The sequence below is a fragment of the Erpetoichthys calabaricus genome, chromosome 10 (genome assembly GCF_900747795.2).
Source record: "Erpetoichthys calabaricus chromosome 10, fErpCal1.3, whole genome shotgun sequence".
NCBI lineage: Eukaryota > Metazoa > Chordata > Cladistia > Polypteriformes > Polypteridae > Erpetoichthys > Erpetoichthys calabaricus.
Window position 1 is genome coordinate 131,312,775 of NC_041403.2, and position 18,893 is coordinate 131,331,667.

The 18,893-nt window shown below is 39.9% G+C and overlaps 1 protein-coding gene across 2 annotated transcripts in view; it reads right to left on the reverse strand.

Moving 5' to 3' along the window:
• Positions 1-378: 378 nt before the first annotated feature.
• Positions 379-18,893, reverse strand: part of LOC114658438 (probable phospholipid-transporting ATPase IIA) — a 351,266-nt gene continuing 332,751 nt past the window's right edge. The window contains exons 27-28 of one of the 2 annotated variants that reach the window (XM_051932991.1): positions 8,374-8,577; positions 379-3,516 (exon numbers count right to left, since the gene is read on the reverse strand). In XM_051932991.1, coding sequence (XP_051788951.1) covers positions 3,380-3,516; positions 8,374-8,577 — 341 coding nt within the window. In that variant the 3' untranslated portion in view covers positions 379-3,379. Of the gene's footprint in view, positions 3,517-8,373; positions 8,578-18,893 lie in introns of those variants that run through there. The other variant, XM_051932992.1, reaches the window with a different exon arrangement.

The following is an 18,893-nucleotide window of genomic DNA, read 5'->3' on the forward strand; positions in this document are numbered from 1 at the left end:
AATGCAGCCGAGTACCAGAATATTTAATCTACCCCATTTTACATTCCTCAGAGTTTCTTACATTCTCAGATGTTATAGACGCTGGTAGCCATCAGATTCTCTAAGCTCCCGCTGGGACATCTCTCAAGTTCACAGCTTGTCTGAAAGGCAGTTGAGATGTGCTGGTGCCCAGGTCTGCGCTGACAGTAGCTCAACTTCATTTTAATGTAAAAATTAATTGAAAAAATGATAGTAACAAGTCAGAGGTCAAATCTTAACATTAATAATAATTGTAAAAAAGTATTTAAATAACTGCCAAAACAATGATGTTTATTTATCCATTTTTTAGCATTATCATTCCACCTAAATAAAGAAAAAAATAAAAATGACACAAAGACATTTGCAAATAACAACAATATTAAAAGTTTATTTTCACAAGTTACTCTTTTATTACAATGAGCCCATTTTTTGTTCTTACATTTTATCTGTGCAATTTGCTGGATATCGAACACAAAGAGAATACATAAAACAGGTCCTGGAATTAACAACCAAGTACAAAATGTTGGCATCACAAGAAACACAGCCATTTACACACAAAATGGAAACTGGCAGCGGTGTAACTCTAGCAGAGGAGAAGTCATGGGTGGTAGCAGTGACACCAACTGGTCACACATCCAGCACAAAATCTACTAAGCGATGAGACACTACATTGGCCATGGTGAATGGTGGCCCAGCAGGGCTCCCTCACTCCAAATAATCAGCGACGGCCTTTGGCCAAGACAAGCCCTTTGTGGACCGTAACGTTGTCCTGTTGTTGCAGTATTAGTTTGTTCTGATGGGGGTGCCCTCAATGACATGTGTGCATATATTTTATGCACAAGGAGTTGCAGATCCAATGTTGTTTCTAGAATTCTGCCTTTGGCACTGGGACACCACTGCGTTATTAAATACACAGATCTATATTTGAATGCACATACTGCATGATGTTTTCTGTTTCAGGTTGATATTTGTAAATGTGTGAAGTGCTCTCAATTTGTCAATGGAAAATGTGTTGTATAAAAATAGACAGCCAAAAAGAATAATTAAATAAAATGAATCAATAATGGGACAAACAGTTTCACAACTTACTCCTTAGCCACAAGGCCACAGTGCCTGAACAAAACTGTGAAAATAAAATGTTTACATTTTGAAGCTTTGTAAAAGCACCAAACAGAATAGTTTATAAGAGCATTTCAGGTCTCAAGTTCGGTAGATAAGCAGTAGAACATGAGTAGCTGCATTATAAAAGATGTTAGCAGATCACTATAGTGGAACAAATATGATTTGGTTCCTGTGACAGAACATTTTATATTTATGAAGATAGCTACTTTTGTTGATTTTGTTGGAACCATTAACTCGGACAAAACGTTTCCAAACTTATCTTGGAAGGAGATTACGTAAAGACATTTTCTAATGATGGAGGCTGGTGGAGATTACAACACTCGGATGGCAATTAGGAAAAATGACTGAATATGAAGATATCCATCCAGCCAAGGTCAAATATAATCTTTGACTGAGAACACTTAAAATTCTTCTCTCCATACGTCACTCGCCCATGAATATTTACTGTGATAGACTGGCACCTCAGCCAGAGCCGTTTTAACCACCTTGCGCCCAATGCTGTTGGAATCGCCTTCAGCTCCTTGTGGTCCCAAAATGGACAAATGTGTTAGTATTCATACCAAGTCGTGGAGGGGTGTTCAGGGTTTACTTTTTTTTTTTTTTTTGAGTTGGCCATGGTTGAGTTTTTACCATCAGCTGTAATAAAAAGCACCATGAAACAAATTGCAGACAAAAAATTGAGCCCTTTCAATTCACAACTAAAAACTGGCCATAACTCCCAGCATGGCACACCAGATCATGCAACAACAAGGACGAGCAAACAGCGAACTACAGGAACTTGCATGCACAGAGCATACAGCTGGCACACAAACAGCCCCAGGCCTTCTGTTTTCAATTTTCAACAACAACTGTTTCCCTGTTTCAGATAAATGCCCACACATACGATTTAAGCAACCTGCACCTCTGTACAGATCTTGTAAAACGACATCATCAATTGGAAAGATTTCGACTGCCTACAGATCCTTTCCCTGATGTCTGTTACGACTCCTTTTAAAGGCACGCAATGAGAGGACTTGGCCACACAGGCACAGAAGAGTTGCTGGATATTAACTGACATCAAATGCTTCACAACACTGTTTTGTTAATACACAGGCAGAAACTTTCAATGTAATCAACACTATTTAACAACGACCGAAGTGCCTCCTTCACTGGCAGTAAAAAACACTGACGTTACCTCCATGTTCGGTTGTAAAATGCACTAATATATAAGGTCAAATTTATTAACTCAGTGCTGAGTTGTTATTTAAGAAGTACATGATTGAGAATACTAAAAAAACGGAAATAACCACAGTCCTGTGTTAATGATATATGAGTGTATAAAACCAGAAGTTTATTAATCAGGAAAAAGGCTGAAAACACATGGTCACCCACTTACAAGAAGAGGCTGCTGTTAACGTTTCACTTTCCACGCTGTTGTGTGACCATAAATTACACAGGGACCCTACTGTTGGGTTCAAGTCAGTGTTCAGGAAATGGGCTAACTACTTTTGCTACTTCAGTTTAGAATGTACACAGATTTTTGGATGGGTCCTTTCCCGTTTAGAAAAAAACAATCTCAAGCAATTTCAAATCTCAATATATGTGTTTGCCTTGAATTTTTATGCGGTCTTTACTAAATGTTATGAGGAATGATCTGAAGAGCTCTCCTGTGAAAGAGAGTGCCTTATAAAAGCAACAGACGCTAAGAGTATGAAAAACATGGCTGTGCAAATCTTCTCTTCAATCAACGTAAAGTCCAGTTTTTGGTTGAGAGACGGAAAGGCAATAGAATACTGTGCAGCGCACCTGGATGCCTCAGTGGCGGATGTCAATCAGAACTAACGCTACAAGTCGTCTGTTAATTGTAAATAATCAGATCCCACCTTAAATACTGAGAGTGACAGCTTCAGCATATGTTTTGGTATCATGTATCTTGAGTGCACAAATAAGCATTAGAATGTCTTAGACATGAGTTTACTTCCACCAAAGTGGCTAGATAGTGGACCATATTATTTTGAATCTAAACTGCTTGGTATCCACTGTGTAAAAAAAAATATCCATTCACAAAATCAACTGCTGTATTTCTTCTCAATGGCTCCAACTGGTTGGTAACAATTTGTTTAAAATGGAATTGTTCTTGCTCTCATTTTAGTAAGTCCATTAAAACCCACTTTATTTCAATTGTTAATAAAACGTTCAGAGGCTTTAGTAACACATTAAATACAATCATTCTGAAGAGTTCCCGATCAACCCCCTGAAATTATGAAGTAAGCTTAGAATAGCTGGGTGGAGAGAATTTCCTGCGTAAATACTTGAGGATATACAGTGGGAGGCAGCTGATGAGGGTGATCACAGTCACCTTCCACAGGAAAGATAATGTCGTAATAAAGTAGATGTCTGAAACAAAATCAAGAAACAGAAATTAAAAAAAATACACAAATACTCAATGATGAAACGTGAGCGTCAAGATACTCCACTTGGCAGAACAGTGATGTAATCAGCACACCCAGCTGTTTATGACAAATATGCAGCAACTACAAAAACACAAACAGTAATGCAATGTGACCATCTTACATGTTGCTACCCTCACAGTTTGGTTTTATTTCATTTTGTGTTGCATGTCTTACAGTACATTAAAATAAATGTGTATCCAGCCCTGACTATTACCAGCTGGCCTTGGATATTGTTTCAGATGAGGCGTTACAGTAATCTGGGCCATAGTTCTTTAAAATAGTTTGCATGTAGAGTGCTGCATTGAATTCTTGGTTTAATTTTGAGCACAAACCTATGGAGCAAAAATACTTCTAAGCACTTATTATTTGTTCACCAGGTCTTCTAATTGAAAGGAATGTCACAGATCTGCAAGCATCACATCACCACTGAACATACACTTTTACTCTTTGAAAAACTGAGTGACAAAGAAACTGTCCACTTTTATATCTGAAAACCTATTGAAAACAAACATTATATCATGGAACTACTGCGTGTAAAATACATTCATGTACATGCATTTAATTGTGCAGTCCCAATCTCAGTATGCCTGCTGGGCTTCTCAATCCATAGCTCCTATAATCTGGTCAAAAATTGGATTTGTTCATGTGTTTCTCATCTGCCGGAAATGTATTAATTTTAGGAGTTTCTTGTACTTTTTCCTTTCTTTCAGTATTAGTTGATTTTTCAGCGTCCACCACATTATGACCACATGTCCTCTCATTAAGTCTGCCTAAAGTACCCACACTTTAACAGCATACCTGCTATGGGGTGGTGTTTTCATGTCTGTGGGTGGTAGAGCCAAGTACTGTAAGAAGAGAGAGAGAGAGAGAGAGCGAGTGAGCGTGTGTGTGTGTGTGTGTGTGTGTGTGCGTGTGCAGAGTGCAAACTAAACTGACTGACTGATATACTTTACTAATCCCTAAGGGGAAATCGTCTTTTCACATGTTCTTTTTTGGGGTTAGGAGAAGATGTCCGGATCTGCTGTAAAATAAGTGACCACTGAAGGTTAGAAGGTAGCTGGCATAGATCCCACAGTTCTTTTTGCCAAAATATCTTTTAATATTAAAAAAATAGTATGCACTTATGCAAATAAATATTAAATAACACTACTATTTATATAGTATATGATTTTATGTGATACTAATTATTTTTTTTTTGGCTTACATGGCATCTACAAGTTCTTGCAATTTTTCAGCAAATTCCAAAAATATTCCCATTTAATTGTTCATGGCCAATTCACAAATAGCCAAATCCTGGGAATCTGGGACTGTACATTACAAAATGAGGCATTTTATGCAGTTTTCTTTGGGTTTACTACTTTACATTTAATATAAATTTATTTTGTGGGAGGGGCATGACCCCTTGGATATACTTTGAGTGAAAAGGAGTGGAAAGAATAAAGTACTTTCTACATTTATTTGTGAGTTACTGGATTCTTCCATAACTTTTTCAGTAAATTTGAACTGCTCTGGCCAGTATATTGTACATCAGTTATGTTGTGTTAATAAATAAAAGAATTGCTCCAGAGGCATGCATTGTATCGCTGCCTACTTAATATCCATCTTACTGCAGAGGAATGGATATTACAGATTAGATGAAAAAAAGTGAATGCCTACTCTCTTCAGCTGATATCATAAACTGGAGCAAACCAATCCAGAGGTCCTAAAGTATAGCTATTGTATGCATTCTGAAAACACATTACAGATGCTTACTAAAAACTCTCATTCAGTCAAATGTCTTTTTCCTGTTTGAGAAAACTATCGTCTTGACTCAAATTTGTTAAGTGCTGTGAATAAAGTTTCTTTTGGACTACAGTAATCCCTCGCTATATCGCGCTTCGACTTTCGCGGCTTCACTCTTATCGCGGATTTTATATGCAAGCATATTTAAATATATATCGCGGACTTTTTGCTGGTTCGCGGATTTCTGCGGACAATGGGTCTTTTAATTTCTGGTACATGCTTCCTCAGTTGGTTTGCCCAGTTGATTTCATACAAGGGACGCTATTGGCAGATGGCTGAGAAGCTACCCAATCAGAGCATGTATTACATATTAAATAAAACTCCTCAAATATAGTGTGAGCACAGGGGCTGTTCGCACCCCTAGAAGATACGGCCACTCCTCAAAAAACACTGAAAGATTACCTTCACATTGCTCTCTTCCTTGCTGGGCTTAAATGTGGCTGTTTTGTCAAGCGATATGCTTCCTGTATGGTGCTTAGCATACTTAAAAGCTCGAACGGCACGTATTGATTTTTAATTGTTTGTTTTTCTCTGTCTCTCTCTCTCTGACATTATGTGCTCCTGACGAAGGGGGTGTGAGCAGGGGTGGCTGTTCGCACCACTAGACGATATGGACGGACGCTCCTCTAAAAAAATGCTGAAAGGCTACCTTTACATTGCTCCCTTCCTAGCAGCTGCGTTGTCCGGCAATTCTTCGCATACTTAAAAGCCAAACAGCCCTATTGATTTCCGATTGTTTGCTTTTTTCTCTCTATCTCTCTGACATTATCTCCTCCTGACGCGCACTCCTTTGAAGAGGAATATATGTTTGCATTCTTTTAATTGTGAGACGGAACTGTCATCTCTGTCTTGTAATGGAGCACAGTTTAAACTTTTGAAAAAGAGACAAATGTTTGTTTGTAGTGTTTGAATAAAGTTCCTGTCTCTCTACAACCTCCTGTGTTTCTGTGCAAATCTGTGACCCAAGCATGACAATATAAAAATAACCATATAAACATATGGGTTTCTACTTCGCGGATTTTCACCTTTCGCGGGGGGGTCTGGAACGCAATCCCCGCGATAGAGGAGGGATTACTGTACTGTGATTCCTCTTATATACAATTAACCAGTTACCTTACTGAATAGTGAGTAAACATTACTTAAGTATCTGAACAATGTATTTCTACATGGAAATATGGAATGAATTGGCTTAGAATTAGCAAACTTAAAAAAAACAAACCTAAACAATTGAATGGCTCAGCGGGTAGTCTTTCTGCCTCACACTGCTTGGGTGCCAAGCCAAGCCATTACCTCCACCTCAATTATACACTTTACAACTCACAGAATTAGCTTTCTAAGAGATAAAAATATATGTACTCATTGAGGTTCTGCTGCTGAGGTTCTCAGAACTCCGTCTAACATTTAATTCAGTTTTTCAATGCAGCCTTAGATTGTTGTAAAAGTTCACAGGTAAAATGCAATTACAACTTTACAAATTATATAGTGCATACACATAGAGATACAGGTTTGTTTAAACACATACAGTTAAATATACGGTGCCATGGTGTATGAAATAGGTAGTATTTATTTAAGCAAAGCATTTTTTAAATTCAATTCAGTGATAGGTAGTATTTATTTAAGCAAAGCATTTTTTAAATTCAATTCAGTGATCTGGATAAGGAAACTAATCATGAAGAAGCATTTGGTTAATAGAAAAAGAAAATCGTGTCTGATCTCCGTAGTGGATTGGAGCGGGATATTTTTAAAAATAGTACAGTTCAGATGTTGCGAGTGCCGGTGTATGCAAAAGCGATGATCAGCTGCTCAGCTTAACAGGGGAATGGACACAGATAATTTAGTGCACCTGCAATCACAAAGTGTATAAAAGGTCCGAGTAAATTAGAGAGGACAAAAAGAAAAGAGACAAGGAAGATGAAAACAGGAAACTAAACCCTTGTGGGACTGACATTTTGAATTGAAGATCCACCTCTGCCCCTCATTTGTTGGTCAAGAGTCCTGTCTTCTATTCAAAAATGCAATCCCGTGAAGCTTTAGTTTCCTGTTTTTGATGTGCACTGACTTTTTCAGAATTATATATTATATATATTATTATTATTATATATATATATAACAATATTTTAGCAAAAAAGTATGTGTTTAGCATGTTTTGAGAACATGACTGAATAACTCACACGTACACTATGTGATATAAGTAATGGGAATTTTTTTTTCCCCTCATGGACATTTTTCACATTTTTTTTCCCTCATGGACATTTTTCACATTGTTTGCCGTTGTAAAGAATTGATCACTATTGGCTTCTATTTTATCATGTTTTCTATCAATTTTGCATGAAAACATGAGTTTAAAAATTTCCTCAGCCATCACTACAAACTACATGGGGTGTAAACAAACAGAAAAAAATCACATTTGTGTGGAGTATTCATTTAAAGACAATGAAGAGACAGGTGCTTTCTAACACTAAATACTCATGTAGACCTGAAAGGAAACACACCGTATCAGCACAACAATTGTGTCTGCTGTAAACTATGTAGTATAAATAAATGTAAACTAAAAATACAGGGGAAAATGTGAGTGAAGACCTTTCATTTTCTGACTCAGTTTTAGATACTTCTAAAGGCCATATTGGCAGTACTATACCATTCACTGTAACAGCACTTTAAGATTAAGTGATCGCACATAAACATAAATGAATGATTTAATTTACCCAGCACACCCAACAGACAACCACAACACAGGTCTTCCAACTCTAGTACAATGTTTTAACAGTGTTAAAAATGTGTGCATGATATTTTAAGCATGCTTTATTTTAGAAAACATTTTTCGAAAATATATTATAAAAATTTCACTTGTAATTTATTTTTCACATTATTTTTATGGTAATTTAATATAAACTAGTGAACTCTATAGAATCACTGCCTTTTCAGTGTAACACAGTGCAGAATCACTTTCTCAAACAGCAGCCATTTGTTAAATGTGATGTGCTATAACCTATGTTTAACCAGACTGTCAGTTACTTACCAATGAATTCATGAAGGAAAACAAGCGAAGCAATGTAGCAAGCCAGGCTGAGCAACTCGGCCACAATCATGAGCCAGTGCCAAGTCTGAATAGTTAAAGCCACCATCAGTAGCTCTGTGAGAATCAGAGATGTAAAGGAGATGGCTACGATGTGGACAAACTCCGACTCAAAGAGAAGAAGGGCTCCATACATAATGATGCTGCCTGTCAAGAAACAAAAGATCACTCTAATTTAGAATACAAAAGGGAAAGACTTTCACATCCATTGATTCAATTTCTATAACCATTTAAAACATTTTTGTAGTTTGTTTTCTTATTGTTACTCTTGTTATGTAAAACAAAAATGAATGACCTGTAACTCATGACAAGAAAGTAGTTTTAGGTTATCATTCAGGCTTGAGCGGGTAGTGGAGGTCCATGGCCAAAGAAGCGATTTCAAAGTAACTTGAAAAGTAGTGAAGTTTTACAACTACTGAAGTATATACAAGTTTCAGAGGCCTAAATAAAAAATAGCCTTAGATATCAGAATGAAGAAAAAAGAATTACATTTTAATGGAGTTCTTAGTGGGAGGGTAGTGCTGACATGGAAGTCAGTGTCACAGCTATTGTGCTGCTTGAGGATGCAGAAATAAGATTGAACTCTGAAAACAGCTCAGTATCCTTTACGTGTGGAGTCCACTCTTTCACTGATTTCTTATTTTCAGATAGATTTTAGTTACCTAAACTGACACAGCATTGCCCTTGTGTTTCAAAAAGCATACGAAAAGCAAAGTTTAAGCTCCTTTAAGGTAGCAGTCAGAATAGATAGATAGATACAGTGGTGTGAAAAACTATTTGCCCCCTTCCTGATTTCTTATTCTTTTGCATGTTTGTCACACAAAATGTTTCTGATCATCAAACATATTTAACCATTAGTCAAATATAACACAAGTAAACACAAAATGCAGTTTTTAAATGATGGTGTTTATTATTTAGGGAGAAAAAAAATCCAAACCTACATGGCCCTGTGTGAAAAAGTAATTGCCCCCTTGTTAAAAGATAACCTAACTGTGGTGTATCACACCTGAGTTCAATTTCCGTAGCCACCCCCAGGCCTGATTACTGCCACACCTGTTTCAATCAAGAAATCACTTAAATAGGAGCTGCCTGACACAGAGAAGTAGACCAAAAGCACCTCAAAAGCTAGACATCATGCCAAGATCCAAAGAAATTCAGGAACAAATGAGAACAGAAGTAATTGAGATCTATCAGTCTGGTAAAGGTTATAAAGCCATTTCTAAAGCTTTGGGACTCCAGCGAACCACAGTGAGAGCCATTATCCACAAATGGCAAAAACATGGAACAGTGGTGAACCTTCACAGGAGTGGCCGGCCGACCAAAATTACCCCAAGAGCGCAGAGACGACTCATCCGAGAGGTCACAAAAGACCCCAGGACAACGTCTAAAGAACTGCAGGCCTCACTTGCCTCAATTAAGGACAGTGTTCACGACTCCACCATAAGAAAGAGACTGGGCAAAAAACGGCCTGCATGGCAGATTTCCAAGACGCAAACCACTGTTAAGCAAAAAGAACATTAGGGCTCGTCTCAGTTTTGCTAAGAAACATCTCAATGATTGCCAAGACTTTTGGGAAAATACCTTGTGGACTGATGAGTCAAAAGTTGAACTTTTTGGAAGGCAAATGTCCCGTTACATCTGGCGTAAAAGGAACACAGCATTTCAGAAAAAGAACATCATACCAACAGTAAAATATGGTGGTGGTAGTGTGATGGTCTGGGGTTGTTTTGCTGCTTCAGGACCTGGAAGGCTTGCTGTGATAGATGGAACCATGAATTCTACTGTCTACCAAAAAATCCTGAAGGAGAATGTCCGGCCATCTGTTCGTCAACTCAAGCTGAAGCGATCTTGGGTGCTGGATCAGGACAATGACCCAAAACACACCAGCAAATCCACCTCTGAATGGCTGAAGAAAAACAAAATGAAGACTTTGGAGTGGCCAAGTCAAAGTCTTGACCTGAATCCAATTGAGATGCTATGGCATGACCTTAAAAAGGCGGTTCATGCTAGAAAACCCTCAAATAAAGCTGAATTACAACAATTTTGCAAAGATGAGTGGGCCAAAATTCCTCCAGAGCGCTGTAAAAGACTCATTGCAAGTTATCGCAAACGCTTGATTGCAGTTATTGCTGCTAAGGGTGGCCCAACCAGTTATTAGGTTCAGGGGGCAATTACTTTTTCACACAGGGCCATGTAGGTTTGGATTTTTTTTTCTCCCTAAATAATAAAAACCACCATTTACAAACTGCATTTTGTGTTTACTTGTGTTATATCTGACTAATGGTTAAATGTGTTTGATGATCAGAAACATTTTGTGTGACAAACATGCAAAAGAATAAGAAATCAGGAAGGGGGCAAATAGTTTTTCACACCACTGTAGATAGATAGATAGATAGATAGATAGATACTTCCCAATGGGAAATTCACATATTATATTATAATAACATATTATACTATTCACATATAAAAGATGCTTACTTTCACTGTCAACATTATTAAAATACAGAAAAAGAAACCAAAATGCCATTTAATAGTTATAGTAGAATAGTTAGTAAATTGAACAATTAAGCGGCACGGTGGAGCTGTGGTAGCGCTGCTGCCTCGGGTTCCAGATCCCAGATCCTCCAGACGTGGAGGTTGTATGTTCTCCCTACAGTATGTCTATATGGGTTTCCTCTGGGTGCTCCGGTTTTCACTCTCCAAATATATGCTTGTTAGGTGAGTTGACTACACTAAATTGGATCTAGTGTATAAGTGTTTGCCCTTGTGGAAGAATAATTTTAGGGTAACATAGCATTAATCTTAAAGAAATAGCATAAAGGGTTAATAAATGTGGGAAACCAAATAAAGGTCAAATGAACAACAAAATGTACACTGAAATATAAGATTTGGTTTAGGAAAAATACTGAGATGGTCTAGTAAATAATGTTCCAGAAGAAAGGTTGATAATAATATACAAAATGTACTGAAGGATGACTGAGAGATGCCTAAGAAATCAGAAGATGTCCTATAAACGAGAATGGACAGTTGTTATATGCACAGAAATTTCAATGATGGTGTCTCATCTCAAAAGGTACAAGAAGAACCAGAATATAACATAGTAGACTTTTATTCTATATAAATATTTGGGTTGTTACAGGTGGCTGGGTGCGGCCCGCAATCAACCACCTATTTAAGGAGCCGTCGCCCGGCAATCAAGGCTGGAGTCGGGTAGGAGGTTGACGAGGCCGGTGCAGAGGAGGTGGCAAGGAGAGGCCCTGAGTGTTGTGTGAAGTAGAAGAGGAGGCTTAAGGAAGAAGCCAGGCTTGTGAGAGACTGTGGGGGTTTGGTTAGGTGCACTAGTGACTTTATATATAGTGTGACTTGTGTAAATAAACGTGTGGTGATGGACTGGAACGTGTCTGCCTGTCTGTGTCCGGGACGTACCCTTTCACAGTGGCATAGTCGGCAGGATGCTCCACCTGGGTCAAGTTGGGGACCTGTGTTGTTGGAGAGTTTTGTGAAAGGCCCGGCACAGCAGGCAACCTCGCCCACGTGCCACAGGGGCGGCGTGCACTCAACCCCGCATCTATTGAGTGTGTCGCGGACCACGGGAAGTCCGCCGTTGGACTTATTATTGTTTCAGGGGCAGCTCGAGGGCGCGGCAGCAGCAAGGAGGGCTGCCGGGAAGGAGACGCTGCACACACAACAGCCGCAGCAGCCGCGGAATTGCCCTGAACCTCGCCCTTGAGTGTGGAATGAGGGCGAGGAGGCTGCAGACCGGAAGTCCCTCCTCGTAACAGGCACGGGATTGGGCAGCGTGTCCTGTCAACGATTGGTCAGAGGCGGGAGCAGGGAATGTCCATCTCGTGCCAGGAAGAAACCCGAGTGGGCCGCAGGGAAGGGCCCATAGAGAGCAGTCGGTAAGTGGAATTACTCATAAGGTAAACCCACCGCTGGCTGCTTCTCTCTCCTTGGCGGCACTTTTACAGGGCCTGCAAGAACAACTGCGCCTTGTGCTGTCACCGCCGGCCGAGCGATGTGCCCTCCGGGTGGAGACGCTGGAGTCAGGAAGGATGGCAGAGCCGTCGGATCAAGAGCCACAGGCAGGAGAGGATCGGCGCGCTGCAGGAGCTCCTGGACGGAGAGGCACAGCGGGGAAGGTAAGGAAGACCGACCCCATGAAGCTCCGGACGCCAGCGGGGCTGGGTCTGCCCTCTTACAATGGGCAGATCTGAACCGTTGTGGCGTCCCAAAGTAAACGAAGGAAGCGGCTTGGGGAAGCCAGTTCCTCCGATATGGGAGGACGTGCTGCTGAGTGCACACGTCCCGTGAAGGGCCGTCCTCTGCGGAGGCAGAGGAGAAAACCGCAGCTTGGGAGGTGGAAACGAAGCGTGATCCCACTGGTGGTCCCGTGGTGGGGATCGTGGAAGGCGCCGAGGTGGAAGCCGAAAGAGGGAGCATCAGGGTGCCGATTGGAGCGGAGAGCGTTGGCCCAACCGAGAAGACGAGCCGAGGGGCTGCGTCAGGGCAACGTCCCCGCCCCTTGTTTTTCTGTTTTCTTTGCAGGATCGGGTCCTAGGCTACAGTGTGTCGGCTTGCTGCCGAGGGATTCTCGTCCTTGCGGAATGGTCCGCTGGTCCCAGGAGGTCTCAGCTAGCGGGGGAATTATGTCACAGGTGGCTGGGTGCGGCCCGCAATCAGCCACCTATTTAAGGAGCCGCCGCCCGGCAATCAAGGCTGGAGTCGAGTAGGAGGTTGACAAGGCCAGTGCAGAGGAGGCGGCAAGGAGAGGCCCCGAGTGTTGTGTGAAGTAGAAGAGGAGGCTTAAGGAAGAAGCCGGGCTTGTGAGAGACTGTGGGGGTTTGGTGAGGTGCACTAGTGACTTTAGTGTGACTTGTGTAAATAAACGTGTGGTGATGGACTGGAACGTGTCTGCCTGTCTGTGTCCGGGACGTACCCTTTCACAGGGTATAAACCAACAAACCAACCAGAGTACAATGTATGTATTGATTGACACTGTATGTAAATTCAACAGTTTATAAAAAATTAACCTCTATCCTTTGTTTCTCTGACAGTTCTGACCAGGCTGTAACAGACTGCTTTTGAAGAATGCTCCCTCCAAGGCATTTTGCCGAGGAGTCATTAAAAGGATACAATGAACAGCTTTTCTCCAGCCTGATTACTGAATTGTCCTGTTAGAGGAGGTTTCTTTCTTTAATAAGATGTTACATTTCGACCACACCCTGTGAAGGACTGGCACCCTGTCCAGGGCTTGATCCTGCCTTGCATTTTACGTTTTATACTAGCTGGATATGCTCCAGCCCCAACCATGACCCTTGTCTTGATCAATCAGATTAGAAAATTAGATTGAACAATGTATTAGTGTATTAAGTCTCACAGTGGCTGTTTATTTTTTAATAACCTACTTATCTTCCATCCTTTGACAGCTGCTTGTCCTCTTTTTAACCACAACTGATCAACACCTGTTCCAGGATTGACTGCCCTGCATGTTTTATGTAAGAAGTGATACTCAGTGCTTCAAATCGGTTATTGGAGAGAAAGTAGAGGTATGATTAATCTGCACATATTAAAAGTTACAGGATAAATATTTGACAAAACAGGTGTAACTCAGAAAAGCCCATTAGATTTCAAGTCAGCTGTATCAACCCTGCACTAAAATCCAAAATAAAAGCAGTTTGCTCAGCATCTGAATATGAAACCTCAGTCAGCTTTTCCTCAACTTTTATTATGAGAGAATAAAATTAATAATAATAGAATCCTCTGAAATAATAATTAAACTAGCTTTTAAATATTTTTAAACAAGTCATAGGTCTGTAGTTTAGAATTTAATTTCTAGTGTTTAAAGATGTATTAAGATTTTGACATAATGTCTGAAAATAATGAGGCACTAATTATATGTTTCTCCACAAGCTAGGCTAGATAAAGTGCATATAGAAATAGGCATATTACGCTTTTATTAGTTACAACATTTTTATACTCTACAATATGAGTAGAGTTGACAATGCAAAATGAGAAGCAGTTAACTGAACGGGTACCCTAATATTATAAACTGATATAATCTACACTCTGATATTATTACTTTTTAGACAAAAGATTCAGCTGTACGGTAAAAATGTTATTATAGGAAAAATGAAGTCAATTTCCCCATTAGAAATCTGTAAATGTAAATTTTATTCTTGTTGCATTCTTGGTATAAGTGGACCTTGCAAGGAAGACATGATAAAAACTCTGGGAAAATTACAGGCTGTGGCTCCTATTCAATGCCTATATTTAACATTCATGAAATATTACTGCAGCAAGGGTTAAGCCACTGACTGAAAAATTCTGCAGTGCTTTTGTTATACTAATTGTTAGACAATTGCTTTGTAATATGTTAATGAACGGAGGGACATTATAAAATATATACCTTATTTTGAAAAGTCACTTACATACTGAATTATTTCAAGGGAAAATGATTACTTGAAGATGGACAAGGCTGTTTCAGCTTAAACACAGCAAGTGTTTCAAAATGCTAAGAAGAATGCTTTTGTCAGAAGATACCTTATATTATTCTGTGTTTGCACTCAATAGTCTATTGTGTATAAAGTGAGCACAATAGCTGAGGTCTAGCAGGAATGACTCTAATGAATGCATGCACAGTCATGGAATGATGATAAAGCATTTACAATACATTAGATTAGGATAAGAAATACAAAGTCAAAAGCTAACAATTGACTTGTAGACATACCCTTAAAGACATATAAAGTAAATGTTGAGCAGGATAATGCAGTTTAACTACTAATGTGCTTGTATGAACAAACAAAGTGACAGTGGTAAAGGTACAAACATAAAATATCAAACATACAATAATCTTCCCTTGAAAAGGACTAGTAGGATTAACACATGTATGAAGTACAATGCTAAAGATATTGTAAGGTTCGATTTAACCTTGAATTGGATTAATATAGAGATAGATAATGGATTGTTGCATGAGTATGTGTCACAACATTTAGCATATACAAAAGTTCTGGAATCCAATAAAAAGTATGGATTAATAACCAAGCCAATAGTAGCAGAAACTATGATGATTATAAACCTTGTTTTGGTCTGAAAACACTGTAGCAAGCTAATTATAATCTGTACCCATTCATTTAGGGCTTCTACTTAGGTAGAGGCAGAAGACTGATTTTATTTCCAGTACTTTGCATTCCTTGGAAATCAAAATGGTTTGACAACAGAGCAGAGGTGTGACCAGAACATCATGTGTGGGCGGACATTTGACTTGTCTGAGGGGGCAAAAAATATCCATCCATCCATCCCCTTTTTTGTAGGGGGGGTCAAATAATAACAACATAGTTTTATATAACATATAAAAGCAAAAATTATGGCATAAATCATAACCTATTGTTCAATAAAATTAACAGAGGTAATGGAACTTGTATTATTTTTTGTGAACAAATATAGAACTACATCTACAAGATAAATATCAATAAAGTCAAATGTATACAACATATGAGAGCAAGAACAAAAACGTGACTCATCATTGTAGTCATTAGGGAGGCTATAGGATATCAGTTTCTAGTGTTTAAACTGGATATTACAGTGCATCCGGAAAGTATTCACAGCGCATCACTTTTTCCACATTTTGTTATGTTACAGCCTTACTCCAAAATGGATTAAATTCATTTTTTCCTCAGAATTCTACACACAACACCCCATAATGACAACGTGAAAAAAGTTTACTTGAGGTTTTTGCAAATTTATTAAAAATAAAAAAACTGAGAAATCACATGTACATAAGTATTCACTGCCTTTGCTCAAAACTTTGTCGATGCACCTTTGGCAGCAATTATAGCCTCAAGTCTTTTTGAAAATGATGCCACAAGCTTGGCACACCTATCCTTGGCCAGTTTTGTCCATTCCTCTTTGCAGCACCTCTCAAGCTCCATCAGGTTGGATGGGAAGCGTCGGTGCACAGCCATTTTAAGATCTCTCCAGAGATGTTCAATCGGATTCAAGTCTGGGCTCTGGCTGGGCCACTCAAGGACATTCACAGAGTTGTCCTGAAGCCACTCCTTTGATATCTTGGCTGTGTGCTTAGGGTCGTTGTCCTGCTGAAAGATGAACCGTCACCCCAGTTGGAGGTCAAGAGCGCTCTGGAGCAGGTTTTCATCCAGGATGTCTCTGTACATTGCTGCAGTCATCTTTCCCTTTATCCTGACTAGGCTCCCAGTCCCTGCCACTGAAAAACATCCCCACAGCATGATGCTGCCACCACCATGCTTCACTGTAGGGATGGTATTGGCCTGGTGATGAGCGGTGCCTGGTTTCCTCCAAACGTGACGCCTGGCATTCACACCAAAAAGTTCAATCTTTGTTTCATCACACCAGAGAATTTTCTTTCTCATGGTCTGAGAGTCCTTCAGGTGCCATTTGGCAAACTCCAGGCGGGCTGCCATGTGCCTTTTACTAAGGAGTGGCTTCCGTCTGGCCACTCTACCATACAGGCCTGATTGGCGGATTGCTGCAGAGATGGTTGTCCTTCTGGAAGGTTCTCCTCTCTCCACAAAAGACCTCTGGATCTCTGACAGAGTGACCATCGGGTTCTTGGTCATCTCCCCGACTAAGGCCCTTCTCCCCCGATCGCTCAGTTTAGATGGCCGGCCAGCTCTAGGAACTGGTGGTTTCGAACTTCTTCCACTTACGGATGATGGAGGCCACTGTGCTCATTGGGATCTTCAAAGCAGCAGAAATTTTTCTGTAACCTTTCCCAGATTTGTGCCTCAAGAAAATCCTGTCTCGGAGGTCTACAGACAATTCCTTTGACTTCATGCTTGGTTTGTGCTCTGACATGAACTGTCAGCTGTGGGACCTTATATAGACAGGTGTGTGCCTTTCCAAATCATGTCCAATCAACTGAATTTACCACAGGTGGACTCCAATTAAGCTGCAGAAACATCTCAAGGGTGATCAGGGGAAACAGGATGCACCTGAGCTCAATGTTGAGCTTCATGGCAAAGGCTGTGAATACTTATGTACATGTGCTTTCTCAATATTTTCATTTTTAATAAATTTGCAAAAACCTCAAGTAAACTTTTTTCACGCTGTCATTATGGGGTGTTGTGTGTAGAATTCTGAGGAAAAAAATGAATTTAATCCATTTTAGAATAAGGCTGTAACATAACAAAATGTGGAAAAAGTGATGCGCTGTGAATACTTTCCGGATGCACTGTATCTACAGGACCAGTCTGCGGTTACTCTTGGCAAATACTGAAATAAATTCATTCATGTCTAGATTTTCTGTGATGTTTTCTCATGTGCCAGAATGACTAAATTTCTCTTCCTTGAATACAGCATTGTTCGGCGGAGTGGACTGAGAATGCGGTTCAAAGTAGAGAAAGAGCTTTCGCATGCAGCTGAAGACACACCAATGATGAGTGCTGTGACATATAGCGAATGCAACATAGGGAAGGCCTCTTTGTACTGTTGAATGCATTTGCATGCTTCAGAGAGATTAGCATCAGCTGGCAGTTTATTGATCAACATTGCTTTTGCCACATCAATTTCATTTTGCAAGCTCATGCTGTTTTGCTCTGTGCCTTCAAGTGCCTGAAGTGGTTTCAGGAGAGAATGGTCAAGAAATAATTCTGATTTTGGCAGGAGAAGCGATGTGGCCCTCAATAATTCAACATTTCTCTGAGAGAATCTTGTCTCCATTTCTACAATAGCTCTATCAAGAATGCTGAACATAGCCCTTTTAAAAGTCTGATTAGGAGCAATTTGTTCATCAGAGTCACCATGCCCAAGCGTGGACACGACAATACTATCATCAAGCTGTAAATTAACTTTCCGTTTCCTTTTGAGCGAATTGGTAGGCCTACTTTCACACGGAGAGAAATACTCCTCCCAGAATGAGTCACATCTCATCTCCTTCAGTGTGGACAGTGAAGCTGTCACCACCTCCCCAGCAGTGCACAAATCCACTGCATGTGCCTGTAGAATTGCATTGGCTGGTTTCAGCACACCAAGCACATGAAGGAGAAATTTTCCTGTATTGAAGAAATTCTGCTTTTTTAATTGGGTCAAAAGGCCACATGCCTCTATGCAAATGTCAAAAGGGACAGTGTCAGCCTCTACTACCTCTAAGAGAATCCCCTTTTAGCTTCCTCATTGTTGACAATGGACTTTGTGACATCATAATGACTGGTCCATCGTATTTCTAGAAGTCTTTTCAGTGTGGGTGTATTGTATGTGTGTGAAACATAATGTCTGTGACAAAATGTGTTCAATGAATTTGACCAGTCAAAGAACTTCTTAGCCAGAGGTTCTGATTCCATTGCATGTATCACTGCTAAATGGAGCTGGTGGTTGTAGCAGTGCACATATGGAATGTACTTACCAACTTTGTTTTGTAACAAAGCCTGGACACCACCCCTTGCCCCAGACATGACAGAAGCACCATCAAAACACTGACACACTAA